The 18,224-nt window shown below is 38.3% G+C and overlaps 1 protein-coding gene across 9 annotated transcripts in view; it reads left to right on the forward strand.

Annotated features, from left to right (window-relative positions):
* Positions 1–18,224, forward strand: part of LOC105495809 (ubiquitin protein ligase E3D) — a 187,086-nt gene that overhangs the window by 110,792 nt on the left and 58,070 nt on the right. For 7 of the 9 annotated variants that reach the window (XM_011765644.3, XM_071096807.1, XM_011765636.3 and 4 more), the window contains one exon: positions 8,337–8,475. In XM_011765644.3, the coding sequence (XP_011763946.2) occupies positions 8,337–8,475 (139 nt within the window). Of the gene's footprint in view, positions 1–8,336; positions 8,476–13,512; positions 13,589–18,224 lie in introns of all 9 variants that reach the window. The other 2 variants (XM_071096808.1, XM_011765630.3) reach the window with 2 other exon arrangements.

Raw genomic sequence — 18,224 nt, forward strand, 5'->3', positions numbered from 1 at the left:
TATTGTATTTGAAATTTTCCATAATGAAAAGTTTTTAGTTTTTTAAAATCTGAAGAAGTAGCTGGCCTCTTTAGATGGACTTCTAATTATTATGTTCTTAATGATATCACTTCTAATTATGCAGTTTCTGACAGGCTTGTTTGTAGGGTTGTTTGTAGGGTGGATTCTCTTCTTCTTTTTTTTTTTTTTGAGATTGAGTTTTGCTCTTGTTGTCCAGCCTGGAGAGTAATGGCACTGTCTCGGCTCACCACAACCTCCGCCTCCCGGGTTCTAGCGATTCTCCTGCCTCAGTCTCCCGAGTAGCTGGGATTACAGGCATGCGCCACCACACCTGGCTAATTTTTTGTATTTTTAGTAGAGATGAGGTTTCTCCATTTTGGTCAGGCTGGTGTTGAACTCCCAACCTCAGGTGATCCACCCGCCTCAACCTCCCAAAGTGCTGGGATTACAGGCGTGAGCCACTGTTCTCTTCTTTAATGAAAGTGTTCCCAGTCTAATTTCTGTGTTCTCAGCGACTGGTGTCTTGCAATGATACAAGCATTTATAAAAGACAAAATTTCTTATTTTTTTTGGCATGAAGTAATACATTTAATTTTGCGACTGCCTTATTGGTATCTTATTTAAATGAGAACCATTTTCCCCATGCTTCTTGATGTGTGGGAGATTTGCCTTGACAAACTTACAGGTCATATGGGCAAAGTTTGAAAGGCATAGTATTTAGGAATTGTGCACTTGAATTCTCTCAAGAGCCCTCTAATTCAAAGAGTATTAAAGACCAATTTTGCCTTTTGTGATTTAAAAGGGTCAAATTTTTCTTCTGTCATTTTCAAAGAAAAATGTTCTTGTGGATACTGTTCATTACTTAATGAACTTTGTTTTGACAAACAGTAGTTTGTGTGTGCATGTTTTCAGGGTCTATTTTTATTTAATTAATGCTTTTGAAATACTTTAAGTATAATGCAGTCAATATGGCTAATCAGAACAGACATTCCAATATATTTAGATGTTTCAAAACGTTGTATTCCTAAGAGTGGCTTATAAGAATTTCAAAATTTTTGTTATGTATTAAATAGGTGAATGTTTATAAAAATTCTATCACTAAGTTGTTGTCATTTGCTTGTTTTGCTAGTTTGAGAGCTTAAATTGATGGGCGTATCATTGGTATAGCTTTGAAATTGAGCATCTAAAATGTACAGGTATAAGCAACATAATATTTCAATATCTTTAATACGCTCTTTGCTTTCTTAGGTTCTTCTAGGTTTGAAGAGTTCAAATTATCTACTAAAATATGAGAAATGAGGTTTAAGTTAAATATTTTCATCTTGAACTCTCTCATACATACCATTTTTTTCTTCTCTACACAATAATATATTGGATTCTTTTTAAATATTTTAATTTGGATAGAGTTGTTATATCATTTCTGTTTGTCATTTTAACCCGTGTTAGATTAAACGACCTCCATGTTTCCTAGAAGACTGTATCACCTTTCTATTTACTCAGGTTCTTTTCTTGATCTTGATTGGTTTGATTCATTCTCAATTTCACCATTTTCGTTAGAAGTGATAGAAAGTGACCTTTTTTCCCCTTCTCAATGCCTCTTTGAAAATAGATAGGCCATAGTTGCTTCTCTAGGGAATTTTGACAAGGCAAAAGTTTAGAAATAAGGATGGTGTGTCCTCTACTTGTATTTTGGTCAGTTAGACTAAGGTCGTCTGACTGACAGTTCTGGTCTCCTAAGAAAGCTTTTCCTCTCTCAGTACTTTAAAAATCACAGAAGTAAGTTTCAATTGATGTTTCATTTATTGTTCCTTTTGAAGTATCTTTCTTATTGACTTATAGTGGGTAATTACTGATTTAGGTCCAATAGTCTGTGATGTCTTTGTAGGAAATACCAGAAATGTTCCAGATTCTGCCCTATGGTTGTTAAAATGCTTGTATCAACAGACATTTGTATTGATATTTAATGTCAGTTGATACTGAATGTCAACTCGATTGGGTTGAAGGATGCAAAGTATTGATCCTGGGTGTGTCTGTGAGGATGTTGTGAAAGGAGATTAACATTTGAGTCAGTGGGCTGGGAAAGGCAGACCCACCCTTAATCTGGGTGGGCACCATCTAATCAACTGCCAGCTCAGCCAGGATATAAAGCAGGCAGAAAAACATGAAAAGGCTAGATTGACTTAGCCTCCCAGCCTACATCCTTCTCCCATGCTGGATGCTTCCTGTTCTCAAACACTGAACTCCCAGTTCTTCAACTTTGGGACTGGGACTGGTTTCCTTGCTCCTCAACTTGCAAACAGCCTATTGTGGGATCTTGTGATTGTGTGAGTTAACACTCCTTAATAAACTTCCCTATTTATCTGTCTATCTTATTAGTTCTGTTTCTCTAGAGAACCAAAACTAATATAATATGTGAGTCATGGGCAGAGTTGCAAGTGACACCTCTGGCTTTGTCAACATATGTCCTAAATTCCACATAATGAGTTTGGTGATTGTTTTAGGATATACTGTATAGATTCAGTATGCTAAGTAATTTCTTCCTCTTTCCATTTTGTTCTCTTTTCTTTATTTCTTTCTCCCTAAATTAAAAAAAAAAAAAAATGAAAACTTTACCTGAAGTTTTGAGGGAAAGTTACCTGTAGTTCTTACTCTCCTAAACAACTAATTTCATTTTTTATTTATTACTTCCTTTGTTCATATGTATGAATGCTTCCTGTGATTAAAGTAATATTTTATGTGATTGAAATTACAGAGAAAGTTTATAAATCATAACATTAGAAATAAGTCCTGAGACTCATGAAAAACATACTGTGGGAATAGAAACAGCAGGATGAACATTAGGAATTTGAGCCATATTAGACCCAGCTAGTTTGTCTAATTTCAAAAATAAGATTATTCAAATTATTTTAAGATGAAGTGTTTTGAGATATCTAGAACTTACCTTATAATTTGCCTTTGGGGTTTTTAATCTCTTTGGGTGGAATTAAATAATGCTTAATATACTTTTGCCTTGTTCATGTGAGTATTAAAAAGAATAGGATTCAGATGGTAAAGATCATGCTCGAGATTTTTTTCCCTATCATTTATTGGCTCTGTGATCAAGATAATACTCATTCCCTTTATGTGCTTCAATGGGAATAAAAATTGTTAAATCACAGAATATTTTAAGGATTAAGTTTAAAATGCCAGTGTTGGATTTACATACCATGCAAATGTCTGTAATTACATAGAGACATGGGTAACTAACTTGATAACTAATTGTATCTTTTTTGTGACTGTGGTTATCATTACTGTAACAATGTCCTTCTGTATAAATTTTGATAGTTTGATACATTGGACAGGTTGTGTACCTGACTCAAAGGTCCTGTGGGGAAACTAGGCTCCAGAGTGCCTGTCCATGATCACTCGCTCATGAGTGACAAGGCAGTGCCAATGTATTTTTATTTCTATTTAAGTGTCCATTTTTGATAGGTCGTACCATAGCCATTTAGCAGCATGTTGAAACTTTTAAGCAGCATTTAAAATTTCCTTTGTCTGAACCAGAAATCACATCAACAGCATAATGTTAACTTGTTTCTGATTACAAAAATAACACTTGGAAAATAAAAGTGTAAAGAAGAAAATGTAAAAACCAGATTATTATTTTCCTGTAGTGGAAACAACTGTGAGTGTATTGCCTCTTCATCTTTTTTTCTCATCACATGGTTATTTTCACTTACTCTAACATGAGTATTTTTCAATGTCTATTTTACCACCTTTCCTAGTCAAGTTTTGAAGTAAATACACACACACACACACACACACACAAAATAAATTAGCATCTTTTTTGTTTGTTTTTTTGAGACAGAGTTTCACTCTTGTTGCCCAGGCTGGAGAGCAATGGCACAATCTTGGCTCACCGCAACCTCTGCCTCCTGGGTTCCAGCAATTCTGCTGCCTCAACCTCCCAAGTAGCTGGGATTACAGGTGCACACTGCCACCACACCCGGCTAATTTTTTGTGTTTTTAGTAGAGACGGAGTTTCTCCATGTTGATCAGGCTAGTCTCAAACTACCGACCTCAGGTGATCCACCAAATAACTTCTTAAAAAAAGGTCAAAATACTCAACTATATTTTGCAAGCCAAAGGGTTATCTTGCAGAAGAAGTAGGCACTTGCAGATTCAGTTATTAAAATCCTACTTATGGTTTGCTTGGAGAGGATAATATATACAGTGTCCTCAGCAGTCATTGTGGTGTGGTGCGAATAGCGTAGGCTTTGCATTCGGGCTGACCTGACTGAATCCTGGTCCCACTACTTGCTAACTGCATGATGTTGGACAATCACTTAACTTCTCTGACCTTTGGTTTCCTGTCTTTAAAATGGGATGAATGATAATACCATTCAGGGCTGCTTTAGGATTAGAGACAGCAAATATAAGTAAAGTGCCTGACCTGGTGTCTGGATGTGTTAGCCATAGGATAAGTGATAGTCAGAAGAAACCTAAGGCCTTAGGCTTACAAAACTGAAGTAATTTTGTAAAAATTAAAGGCAACCATGTTATAGCCGTAATTAACTAAGTAACCGTGTCTTCAAAATATTTATTTACATAATTTACCATTTTGCCTTTCTCTTGCAAATATGTTACTGCCCAAAGAGGAATGGAAAATGATGAAAAAGTAACTGTCTGGAAATGCTTTCTACCCTGGCAGGCCATGGTCCAGGCTACAGTGTTTACCTCATTTCAGGAAAGTCCAAAGCATGATGGGCCTGGAATAGGTCTTAGAGATTCACTGATGAGTTCCCAAGGAACATTCACAATCCAGGGCAAGAGATTCAATTCAGAAAATGCAAAAACCTTTTCACCACACTTTTTAAAAAAATTCAGAATAGGCTTCAGTGAACCCTATTGTGGGTGGCAGGAGTTGGGGTCAGGGGTATAAATTCTGAAAACTTGAGTTGTTTTATTGAACATAACAAATGTTGGGGAAAATTAAAAAGGTATTTCTTTTAGGCAGTAGGAGGTTAATACCTGACTGTGTCTGCAGAAAAGCAACATTGAGGCAACTTTTACATCTTTGTTTCCAAATAAGACGAGAAAGTTAGAGGAAATCACTCATGTCTGATCTAGAAAGAATTAGAGACATAGACATATCCCAAATAAGAATACTAGTAAGGTATTTGTTTCCTTTATAAAAACTTGCCTAATACCATACTTATATCACTTACAAATGCCTTACTAGTACGTAAGTGATGTAAGTATGGTATTAGGGAAGTTCTTATAAAGGAAGCAAGACAATATCTCTAAGAAAATGATACGTAAGTGGGTCTCACAGGATGAACAGAAATTCAGCAGCAAGGATAACTGCCTTCCAGGCCCAGTTAACTGTATATGTAAGTCAACAGTGGATTATGGAGAGCATGAGGAAGGAGTGTGGGTGGACAGTGAGCTTAGAGCCACTGCACTAGTACTAAGTTTGAATTACGGAAAAGACAGCAACGTTTTAATTTACATTCAAGAGAAATGTCGAAAATGTTATATAATGAGTAAAAGCAAAAAGAATAGCAGAGCCAGTCAATCAATATAAGATGGTTATTTTAAACACAAAAAATACACTTAAATGTGCCTTTGCCTATGAAGGAGTGAAGGACATGCCATCTCAAAATATGTCAGATTGGTATATTGATTGTTTAGAGGTGAAAACTTTGGAGAAATTAGAATTTCCTGAGGCTATGTGGACGGGATGCCCTTCCTGAGCTAGGAGCTTCTGTATACAGAAGAGACACTGAATGAAATTGCCAAGATGATGATGTATATCCCCAAGGAGGAACAACTCTTTTCTTCCCAAGACTGCAAGCCTATTTCCCAGAGGATTAACTACTTCCTGTCAGGAAGGCTAGATGAAGACTTCCTGGAGCTGCCTTTCTTCCACTAACAGGACCCTGGGACCTGTAGGAGCACCCCATTTGGGACTGTGAGGTGCTTGAAGGGGTGTGGACTGGCATCCAGCAGTCACTAACACATAACTGGTGTGTAAAAGGCAGGCATTACATTAGAAGCAGAGTCAATCCTTTTTTTGGAGGTCCCACTGAGATAGGAACTTGGATCACTGGATTCAAAGAAACAGAGCCAATTCTTAAGATCACTTGGTGCCTTAAAGACACGCATTCCAAAGTCTAATGTGGTTGAAGAAAGTGGGCCAGGTGGTTGAAGAAAGCCATGTGGGAGCTCAACGAATCCCAAGGGCTTATTATGATGCTGCAGATGGTCTCCTTAGCATCTCAGCTCTTCTGCAAGGAAGAGCTTGGGTGTTAGGCCTCAGAGGCTGTAAGGTCCTTGGGTTACAGAGCAGGGGAGAATGAAGTTCTGTGCCCCAGGGGTGGAGAGTACACTCTAGGTTTGCAGGCTGGTGGTACTCCCAGAGGAAAGCCAAGCTGCTTCTGCTGTGAGCGGATCAGCAAAGAGCCTCAGGCTGAAGGGAAAAGTGCACAGAGGAAGATATTTTACAAATCAGGTCAGTTTAGGCCAAGACTTATTATGCTCTACAAATTTTGAGGGGGGTGGGGAAATTTTTACAAACAAGTAGGGGTCTTGACATGTTATATATAAAGATTAAAATTTTTGATTTTTCTAAAAAAAAAAAGGCCAAGGTTTGTCCTTTCCTGCATGCAGCAAGTGATCAAGATCCCTCTGGGAAGAGTACCCTCTCGATACCAAGGTGAGAAAACAGCGCTTATCAGCAGAGACTTGGAATTGGAGGCTGCAATGGACCTGAATAAACATATTTACCTTATCTTCCATCTGTTTTACACACCCCCACACCATATATCTCCAGTGACTCCCCTAGAAAATTTACTTCCTCTAGCCAGATTTTCCTTGTCCTGTTATGTTCCTCATACTTATCACTCTGTGCCTAAAAATGTATAAAAGCATCTTGCTTTGGCCACTTCTTTGGACTTCACTTGCTTGTAAAGATCCCCATGTACATGCAAAACTAATAAAATTTGTAGACTTTTCTCTTGTTTATCTGCCTGGTGTCAGTTTGGCTCCCAGATCCAGCTGAAGAGCCTACTAAGAGCTAAAAGGGCACTGAGGGTGATCTGTTCTCCTCTACACTAAAATTGGACCAGTGTCTTATTCCAGTCCAACTAGTTGGCCAGTGCTTCAAAGGAGAGTGAACTGCATTACCCCACATCAGAAATCTGTTAGCATAATAAGTAATCCGATTGATAAAACATCTAAACCATTTGCCATGACTTGTTCTGTAAAGTGTTTAAAATCCATCATGCCCGGAACTACTGATTCTCTCCAAGTTTCCATTATTCACCACTGATTTGGTTAAAGATCACTTTTCAGAGAGAAGTTTATAGAAGTGGCAAAAAATACATATATATTTATATAAACAAATATAAATATTATATACATATATCTTTAAAATTAGTGATAAGAGACACTTTGGTCGCAGATCAGATAGGAAATAAGTAAATAGAAAAGTTGAAAACCTAAAACTCATGCTATTCTTATTACTTTATTTTCTCATAATTATTTTTTGATGTTTTCCTTTACTGTAAGCACTAGATGAGGAGCCAGGAAGCCAGGATTCTAGACCCAGCCATATCACTTTCTACACATTGCCTCATCTCAGACACATCCTTTTACTTCTCTAGCCCTTGGTTTCCTGATCTCTAAAATGAAAGGATTTTCAAATAGGTTCCGCAGGATATAGCAGAGATGCTTCAAGGGCCACTCTGGAAGATGAAGGGAGGCCTCCTGCCAACCTTTCCCCTTCAGACAGAGCAGCTTCACTTTTATTTGTATTGTAAGTTGGGGCTGTTACAAGATTTTTTTTTTTTTTTTTTTTGACAAAAGGATTCTGTCACTTTTTAAAAGTTTGAAAATCACTGAGCTAAATGTTCCATAAGGGCCTATCCAGCTCAGAAAACCAGTTTCATAGCTGTAGAATGGGGATAACAATAGTTCCTTCTCTTAGGTTTCTGAGAGGTAAACAAGATATTACATGTAGAACAGGGCATAGAATGTAGGGAGCATTCATTGTGTTAGCCGTTAGTCTCTGCCACCCCTTCCCCAGCGGGTCCCACACAACTAAGACAGCATTTCCTGTGACTGCATACTTCAGAGTATGAAATGATGGCCTGAAAAATTGCCTGATCCATCTGCTTTATATCAACAACACCATAAAAATGTCTTGGACATGTTCTCTGTGAATTTTTAATATAGTTTATTTCTAGTTTTTGTACTTTGCCTTTTTCTCTCACAATTGAATTTTCTTTCATTTCAGATTTTAAAAATAATTATGATAATGTATTTTTGAAAGTTAATGTGTTGGTGTGTTCCAGACTTGTCAGCTTGTGGGAAAGTGACATCAGCGTCCACCCGCTAACCCTGCCCTCTGCAACCTGCTTGGAGCTGCTGTTGATATTATCAAGGAGTAATGCCAATCTGCCTTCATCCCTTCGCCATATGAATTCCTTTCAGGTGAGCAATGGCTTCTTTTCTAGGCTGTGATTTCTCAGTTTTACTTGGAATTATTTTTCAAGGATCCTCTCTTTCACAGGAGATAGCCCGTGGAATTTCCCAGTTTCAAATCATAGCAATAAGCATAATGCATGTATTGCTTTGTCTATATGTTTTTTGTTTATTTTTTGGAGGCAGAGACTCACTCTGTTGCCCAGGCTGGAGTAAAGGGGCACAATCTCGGCTCACTGCAGCCTCCGCCTCCCAGGTTTAAGCAATTCTCATTCCTCAGCTTCCCGAGTAGCTGGGACTACAGGTGCATGCCACCACACCTGGCTAATTTTTTGTATTTTTAGTAGAGACAGGGTTTCACTGTGTTGCCCAGGCTGGTCTCAAACTCCTGAGCTCAGGCAATCCAACTGCCTCAGCCTTCCAAACTGCTGGGATTACTGGCATGAACCGCCGCATCCCACCTTTGTCTATCTTTTTTTAAATAAATGAACAAATAGAGGCTCAGAATTGACTAGGTAATTGTCTAGTTGTGGCAGAACTCACAGCTCTGTAACTCCAGGCTTTGTTCTCCAGCTCCCATCTTCCTTCTGGGAAATGGCCAGAAGATCTGGCAGACACTTGTGAATGCCACCTCCCTTCTGCCAAGTTTGCAGGAGACCCAGGAATCTTAATCATTATTAGTGGGTTTGCTGCTGTTAGCCTGAAGTCAAATTGCCAAATGGATGTTTAACAGGATTGGTCTGTTTAAAGGTGTTCTACTTTCCGAGCCATTTCCCTCTCTCTCCTTAGCCCTCTCCCTTATCACTTCCCTACTGCCCTTGATATTTATTTGTTCTAGTCTAAGTCATTTCTGCAAATGTAGACTGGCCAGCAAGATGACCAGTAGGAAGACTCCCCACCTCCCTCACAGTCAGCTAATTGTCAGATGAGGTGGCAAATGAGAATTAAATGTTAACTTGTGGCTTAAGTTGTGGCCCTATCACTACTACATGTAATTGCACATATCTGCGACTCTTCACAATGGGAAAATACTCACAAGCCCTCTGGTGCTAGTGGTAATACAACGTACGTTGCTGAGGAATATATAAACATGGGATTTTTCTACTTCTGGGTTTTTAATGTATTGTAAGAAAACTTCAGGAGCATTGTATATTGCTTGGTACCTCTGTTATATGGTAAAACAAGATGTGGATTTTCCTATGAATCATATCTCAAGAAATAGAGAGAAAAAAACTGCTCCAATCTTATTTACATTCTTCTCCTCTTGGAAATCTGTTACATGGATTGTCTCTGTGATGCTCTTCCTCTTTCTGAGCCTCAGGCACTCATAGAGTACAGTCTTTGGCCTTAGCATGCCTGTTTGTTTTTGCTGTCTGTTGGTCAACTCCAATCCTGGTGTCTCAAAGGGACCTTAAATAACATCTTCTCATTTTGTAGGAGAGGAAATTGAAATCTGGAGCAATGGATTGAGTTGGCCAGGAAACACTCAGTGGGTCAGAGACCAAACTGGACTCACTCACCGGGGTTACTCCATCAGCCACCAACTGCAGTGCCCACTAAGGTCCTGGAGGTGGAGCGGGTGTGAGTGGTGGGTGGAGACAGGTTATTAGATCTGCCGTAGAATGTCCACAGCCTCCCCTTATTTTGCAGTAGTTTGTATTTATGTTATTTATTCATATGCTGCCTTAAACCAGATATGATTTAAAATTCTGTGTATCCATATTTCTTTAAGTTCTGCTCATGGGATTGCATAATGCAAAAGTTTGTATATGCCCACAAACGTTCATGGAGGGAGAGACAAGAAACTTAACAGTTGTATCTTTGAGGAGTGAAGCTGAGAAACAATAATTTTTTATTTCACTCCTTCCCTCATGTACTGTTTGAAATTTGCATGCCATGGGTGAGTGAGCAGCAAGAGAAATGACTGACTTAAAGGATTTTATGGCATATTGAGGGAAATAGGACAGTCATCCATGTCTGATTTAACTTAAGAGTAATTTTATTACAAAATAGCCTCAACACAAGTCTTAAAGAAATTAAAGGTATAAGAGTAATCTAAACCAAATATGGGAGGTTTGAGAGGAAGACCAATCTGTATTTCTTCCCTGCGAGACCCAGGAGGCCTTGCTCCCTTTAAGGATGTCATCTCAATCTCATGGAAGCACAGGTGCATGAAGCCTGGCCTGCAATTGGCGGCATTAGTGTGGTCTTAGCACCTTTAATTAGAGGAGCTCTTAGAGTGGTCTGAATGTTAATTACTCAATGCCCTTTTCTATTGGTGATTTTACTTCCTGTGGTTTTAGTCCCTTTTCTGAATATTACTGTCAGAAACACACATGCTTTCCCAGTATCACAGATAGAGAGAAACTTGGCAGAATCTTATGAGCTAGTTTGGTCCCTGCTATCACCGCTGGAAAGACGTATTCTTATAAGGAACATACCAGGAATCATCTTCCTATGCAGGTCCTCACTCCCAGATGAAGGATCAGTGAAAATGGGGGAAAGTGTGTGTCAGGATTAGAAAGATGCTCTGCTTTTTCATCTTTGTACCACCCACTTCATCATGTATTATAATGGCAAGGAATGGGGCTTCTAATTTTGCCTGTGTTTAGGATTTATTTTTTTAATTGGAAACTCAGTTTCATGCACATTTTTTAAGAGCTATATTGGCAAGAGCTATAAAATAGCAGAATGACACTTGTTAAAGTTTGCTTTACATTTCCAATTCTCCTATTTTCTGGCTGAGTCACTGTGAGCAGTGCTTCTTTTTCTGTAAAGCTGTCATTTTAGGATTCACTTGGTGCTCCTGCTTGAGCTGTTATCACTGCTGAATCTCCAAAAGAAGAGTTTATCTTATTAACTAAAACAACATGATATGAAATTCTAACTTCTTAAATTACACTGTAACATTTCTCTCAGGCCAACAGGGATCTCTTTTGGTGGTTTTGTCACAATTATAGCTTCCGCTCTGTTACAGTACCTTACTATTTCTAATGTGATTATAAGCCAACAAAATGTAGGATTTGATTGAGATTCACTGACATATTGCTAAGCGTATACTAAGTTGTTGCAGTAGTCCCAAGAAGATGGATGGACTTATCATTCCTTATCAAGTCACTTCCTGCTTAAAATTCTTGCGTGGCATCCTGTTGCAATGAAAATAAAATCCAAACTCCTTATCTTGGCCAATAAGGCCGAGGAACATCTTGGCCCTGCCTCCCTTTCTGACCTCATCTCTGGCTCTCTCACCGTCACTCGGCTCCAGGCACACTGGCCCTATCTCCCTGTCCTTATCATGAGCTGGTTCTGGCTGTAGGATCTGTGGACTGGCTGTTTTCTCTGCTACTGGGAGAATACTCTGCACCAGGTCTTTGCATGGCCAGCTGCTTCTTGTCCTTCAGGTCTCAGTTCAGGTATCCCCTCTGAGGAGAGGCCCAACCTGACCCCCCTTCTTCACATCACCATTACTCTGTAACCTTTCCTTGTTTAATTTTCTTCAGAGCACTTTCCACTCTTTGATCTTGTTCATTTATTTGTTTGCCTTTTTCCTCTACTAAAATATGTGTTGAATGAACGAATGAGGGAATGTCTGTTTTCGTTCAATATTGTGCCAACAGATTTTAGTATAGTGCCTGGATGTAGGAAGAAGTTAATAAATACTGGATGACTGGCCAGATGGCTGGATGGGTGGATGAAGGCACAACTAAAATGCAGATGGACACAGCCATGTGACATTCTAGAAATCTAAAAGACTGAGCTGGGTTACACAGAGGTATGTACAGTACACACTCAGGGCAGAAGCAGCAGCCCTTTCTCTGCTGGGGCAGTACTAGACTCAACAGATAAGGTCTGGATTTAAGACATGTCAACAAAGTTGAGCACAGATGGGTATCCACATTGAAACTGCAACCTGGTGTTTTGTACAAATGAGAAAAACTCAAAGAAGAGTTCAGCCCTTAGAAAGAGCTGGCAAGACTCAGACAAGCAAAATAATCAATATATAGGATGGGACTTTCTGGTTACTGGAGACCACAGTACCACAGTAGGGAATATGGGAATGATGCTCAAGCTTTTGTGCCAGAAACCAAGGCAGTCGGCATTAGAGGTGCAGATGGGTCCTCTGGAGCAGGCAAGTTGCAGCCTGTTGACGTTATTGCCGTTGCTAGTTTATTTCACTCTGTGTGCTTCAGAACTCTGGGGTTAGGTGGCACAAGGCCATTTCCATACCCATCTTGCTGGGCAACAACCAGCTCTTAACCTAAAGTCCTGCAATGGCAGCTTTAAATCTGGGTAAGATGTCTGCAAGGTAGAATCTTAAAAGCAACCAGGTTGGAACCAGGACTGGGCAAGAGTTGCTGGTTTTAATGGCAACTATGTATTTTTCCTAGAATCCTGGCCTGTTGCAGCTAGAAGGAATAATAAGTCTAATAATCTTATTTTTATAGATAAGGAAACACATACCCAAGAAGGTTAAGCTGATATTGGAGACTGAAATTCTGATTTCTTAGTTGTGTTTTTGTGCTACAGAGAGTATGTTGACTTCTCTTTGGGAAGAGAGGGGATTTTTCTATATTTAGCATTTCTCTGGCCAAAGTAGCTCACACTTGTAATACCAGCACTTTGGGAGCCAAAGCAGGAGGATCACTTGAGCCCAGGAGTTCAGGTCCACCCTGGGCAACATAATAAGATGCCATCTATGTAAAAAATTAAGAAATTAACAGGTGTGCTGGCATATGCCTGTAGCTCCAGCAAATCAGAAGGCTGAAGTAGGAGGATTTCTTGAGCCCTGGAGGTCAATCCTGCAGTAAGCCATGATTGCGCCACTGCACTGTGGCTTGGATGACAGCGTCAGACCCTGTCTCAAAAAAAAAAATTAGATATTAATAATCAGACAATAATAATATAAATTATAATAGCTAATTTTTTTTGAGTTCTTTCTGTTTTCCAGGTACTGTTCTCAATGATTTGTACTTAGTAGCTCATTTCACTTTCATGACACCTCCACGAGGACGGTATATTATTATTTCCATTTCCATTTTACAACAGGTGCAGAAACTGAGCCACAGGAGCACAACGTGCCCAAGCTCACACAGCTAATAAGTAGAGGAACATGAGGTACAAGGTCTGGCTCCAGAACCCCTATTCTTAACCACTAAATAATGTTAACCTCTTTTAATAAGGTTGGTTAAACAAAGTTAGATGTTTTTAAGTGGCATGACTTGTCAGCCCCTTGCATGTGCTTAAGGGGTAGTGTGATCCTCCTAGTTGAGGAATATAGTAAACATTATTTCCCAAATGCACTTGATAGCAGGGAGACTTTTTCCAGGGCATTTTATGGGTTTAATGTTTGCAGAACACAGATGAGGAGACACTGTTCTATCTCTAAAGACCCTTATGTACATTCTTAGTGGCAGCCTTCCTTACCTCCACAAGAAGTAGTGCTGCAGTTTTAGAGGCTGATTGTCAGGAGGATACCATCTCTTCTCTTTTGAGACTAGATGGTTGTCCTTTTGGTCAGGGCCTCTTTGGTCAGAATGGCACAGTAGGAACAAGATCTGCCTTTGGCATTCCTTGGTACACACTGAATCAAGCCTGAGGCCCAGAAGGTCCCTGGCTGAGCATTGCTTTCCCACCCTGTACCTGTTCCCAGTTCCATTTCAACTGGCACTCATCCACTCTGTACACCGCGTACCAAAGTAGTAACATGGCAAAGGGTTCTGCTGGTAGATTGAGCCCTCTGGCCAAGCTCTGCCTCTCTCCTAACTTAAGGATTGACTCCCACTGAGAATGCTCCAGAAGAGTCTTCCTTGGAAAATATACTCAACCAAGATAAGGAAGGAATGTTTCATAGCCTTGGTCCCTGAGTGGAGGAAACCCTTCCTGTTTATTCCCACACCTTACTTCATTAACTCCAGCTCCAACCAGCTGCTCCAGGCTATCTAAATGGTATGGATAGAATTTTTAAGGGCATAGAGCCCCAGGTAGATGACAATGTTTTCACAAACACTTGCCTTTTTCAGATACTTGCAATTCCCATTTTATTTATTCTTAATTTTTATGGACACATAGTAGGTATATATGTTCATGGGTCACATGAGATATTTTGATACAGGCATACAATGCGTAACAGTCACATCAGGGCAAATGTGGTATCTATCACCTCAAGCATTTATGCTTTGTGTTACAAACAATCCACTTATACTCTTTTAGTTATTTTTAAATGTACAACTAAATTACTTTTACTATAGTCATCCTGTTGTGTTAGCAAATATTAGATCTTATTTATTCTTTTTTTTTTTTTATTCATTAGTCATCCCCACTTCCCCCATCCCTCCACTACTCTTCCTAGCCTTTGGTAACCATCCTTCTGCTCTCTGTCTCCATGAATTCAGTTGTTTTAATGTTTAGATCCCACAAATAAGTGAGAACATGTGAAGTTTGTCTTTCTGTGCCTGGCTTATTTCAGTTAACATAATGTCCTCCAGTTCCACCCATGTTGTTGCAAATGACAAGATCTCATTGAGTTTTATGGCTGACAAGTAGTCCGTTGTGTATACGTACCACATTTTCTTTATTCATTCATCTGTTGATGGACACTTAGGTTGCTTCCAAATCTTGGCTCTTGTGAATAGTTTTGCAATAAACATGGGAGTGCAGATATCTCTTTGATATACTGATTTCCTTTCTTTTGGGTACCTACCTAGGAGTGGGATTGCTGGATTGTGTGGTAGTTCTTGAACTCCTGACCTCAAGTGATCCACCTGCCTCGGCCTCCCGAAGTGCTGGGATTACAGCTGTAAGCCACTGTTCCTAGCCGGTAGTTCTATTTTTTTGTTTTTTGAGGAATCTCCAAACTCTTCTTCATACTGGTTGTACTAATTTACATTCCCACCAACAGTGTATGAGAGTTCCCTTTTCTCTACATCCTTACCAGCATTTGTTAGCCTGTCTTTTGGATAAAAGTAATTTTAACAGGTGTGAGATGATATCCTGTTGTTGTTTTGATTTGCATTTCTCTGATGATCAATGATGTTAAGCATCTTTTCAGAAACTTGTTTGCCAATTGTGTATATTCTTTTGAGAAACGTCTATTCATATCTTTTGCCCATTTTGTAATCAGATGATTAGATATTTTCCTATAGAGTTGTTTGAGCTCCTTATATATTCTTGTTATTAATCTCTTGTCAGATTGGTAGTGTGCAAATGTATTGTTCCATTCTGTGAGTTGTCTCTTCATTTTGCTGATTGTTTCCTTTGCTATGCAGAAACTTTTAACTTGATATGATCTCATTTGTCCATTTTTACTTTAGTTGCCTGTGTTTGTGGGATATTACTCAAGAAATCTTTGCCCAGTTCAGTGTCCTAGGGAGTTTCCCCAATGTTTTCTTACAGTAATTTTATAGTTTGAAGTCTTAGATTTAAGTCTTTAATCCAATTTTATTTGATTTTTGTATATGGCTAGAGATACAGATCTAGTTTCATTCTTCTGCATATGGATATCCAGTTTTCTCAGACCCATTTATTGAAGAGACTGTCCTTCCCCCACTATATGTTCTTGGCACTTTTGTAAAAAAAATGATTTCACTGTAGATGTATGGATTTGTTTCTGGGTTCTCTATTCTATTCCATTGGTCTGTGTGTCTGGTTTTATGCCAGTACCGTGCTGTTTTGTTTACTATAGCTTTGTAATATAATTTGAAGTCAGGTAATGTGATTCCTCCAGTTTTCTTCTTTTTACTCAGGATGGCTTTGGCTATTGTGGGTATTTTATGGTTCCATATAAATTTTAAGATTTTTTTTCTATTTCTGCGAAGAATGTCATTGTTTAGATAATGATTGCATTGAATCTGTAGATTGCTTTGAGTAGTGTGGACATTTTAACAATATTCATTCTTCCAGTTCTTGAACATGGAATATTTTCCCATTTTTTTGTGTCTTCTTCAATTTCTTGCATCAATGTTTTATAGTTTTCATTGTAGAGATCTTTTATTTCCTCAGTTAAGTAAATTCTTAGTGATTTTACTCTGTAGCTATTGTAAATGGGATTACTTTTCAATTTATTTTTCAAATTGTTCCCTGTTGGCGTATGGAAATCCTAGTGATTTTTGTGTGTTCATTTTGTCCCCTGCAACTTTACTGAATTTGTTTATCAATTCTAATAGTTTTTCATTGAAGTCTTTAGGTTTTTCTAAATATAAGATCATATCATCTACCAGCAAGGATAATTTGATTTGTTCCTTTCCAGTTCGAATGCCCTTTATTTCTTTCTCTCGTGTGATTGCTGTAGCTAGGACTTCCGGTACTATGTTGAATAACAGTGGCAGTGGGCATCCTTGTCATGTTTCAGACCCTAGAGGAAAGGCTTCTAGTTTTTCCTTATTCAGTATGACACTAGCTATGGGTCTATCATATATGGCTTTTTTTATGTTGAGGTATGTTCCTTCTATATCCAGTTTTGTAATGGTTTTTATCATGAAGTGATGTTGAATTTTTCCAGATGCATTTTTAGCACCACCATCAATTGAAATGTTTATGTGGTTTTTGGCCATCATTCTGTTGATATGATATATCACACTGAGTTATTTGTATATTTTGAATCATCCTTGTATCCCTGGGATAAATCCTACTTGGCCATGAAGAGATATCTTTTTAATGTGTTATTGAATTCAGTTTGTTGGTGTTTTATTAATGATTCTAAATCAATATTGTTTAGAGATATTTGGCTTGTAGTTTTTTTTAATGTGTGTTTGTTTAGTTTTGGTATCAAGGTAATACTTCTGGCCTCCTATAATGAGTTTGGAAGTATTCCATTCTCTATTTTCCAGAATCATTTGAGTAGAAGTAGTATTAGTTCTCCTTCAAATGTTTGGTAGAATTCGGCAGTGAAGCCATCAGATCCTGGGCTTTTCTTTACTGGGCAACTTTTTATTATGACTTCAGTCTCATTTGGTCTGTTCAGGATTTTTTCATGATTCAGTTTTGGTACATGGTATGTGTCTATGAATTTATTCATTTCTTCTAGATTTTCCAATTTATGGGCATATAGCTGCTCATAGTAGCCACTAATGAGCCTATGAATTTCTGCAGTATCAGTTGTAATTTCTCCTTTTTCATCTCTGATTTTATTTATTTATTTTATTCATTTATTCTCTCGTATTTTCTTAATTATTCTGGCTAAAGATTTGTCAATTTTGTTTGCCTTTTCAAAAAAACCAACATTTTGTTTCATTGATCTTTTGTACTGTTTTCTCCATTTTAATTTCATTTATCTCTGTTCTGATCTTTACTATTTCTTTTCTTCTACTGATTTTGAGTTTGGTTTGCTCTTGCTTTCCTAGTTCTTTAAGATGAATCATTAGGTTGTTTATTGAAGGTTTTTCTTCTGTTTTGATGTACGCATTTACAGTTATAAACTTCCCTCCTAGAACTGCTTTTGCTGTTTTCCATAGGTTTTGGTATGTGTGTTTCCATTATCATTTGTTTCAAGAAATTTTTCAATTTACTTCTCAATGTCTTCATTGACCCACTGGTCATTCAGGAGTATATTGTTAATTTCCATGTGTTCGTATAGTTTTCAAAATTCCTCTTGTTATTGATTTAAAGTTTTCTTCCATTGTGGTCAGAGAAGATGCATGATGTTATTTCAATGTGTTTTGAGTGTTTTAAGACTTATTTTGTGACGTAACATATGGTCTGTCATTGAGAATGATCTGTGTACTGAGAAGAATATGTATTCTTCAGCACCATAAGATAGGGCA

Source organism: Macaca nemestrina, chromosome 5 (genome assembly GCF_043159975.1).
Source record: "Macaca nemestrina isolate mMacNem1 chromosome 5, mMacNem.hap1, whole genome shotgun sequence".
In the NCBI taxonomy this organism is placed as follows: domain Eukaryota; kingdom Metazoa; phylum Chordata; class Mammalia; order Primates; family Cercopithecidae; genus Macaca; species Macaca nemestrina.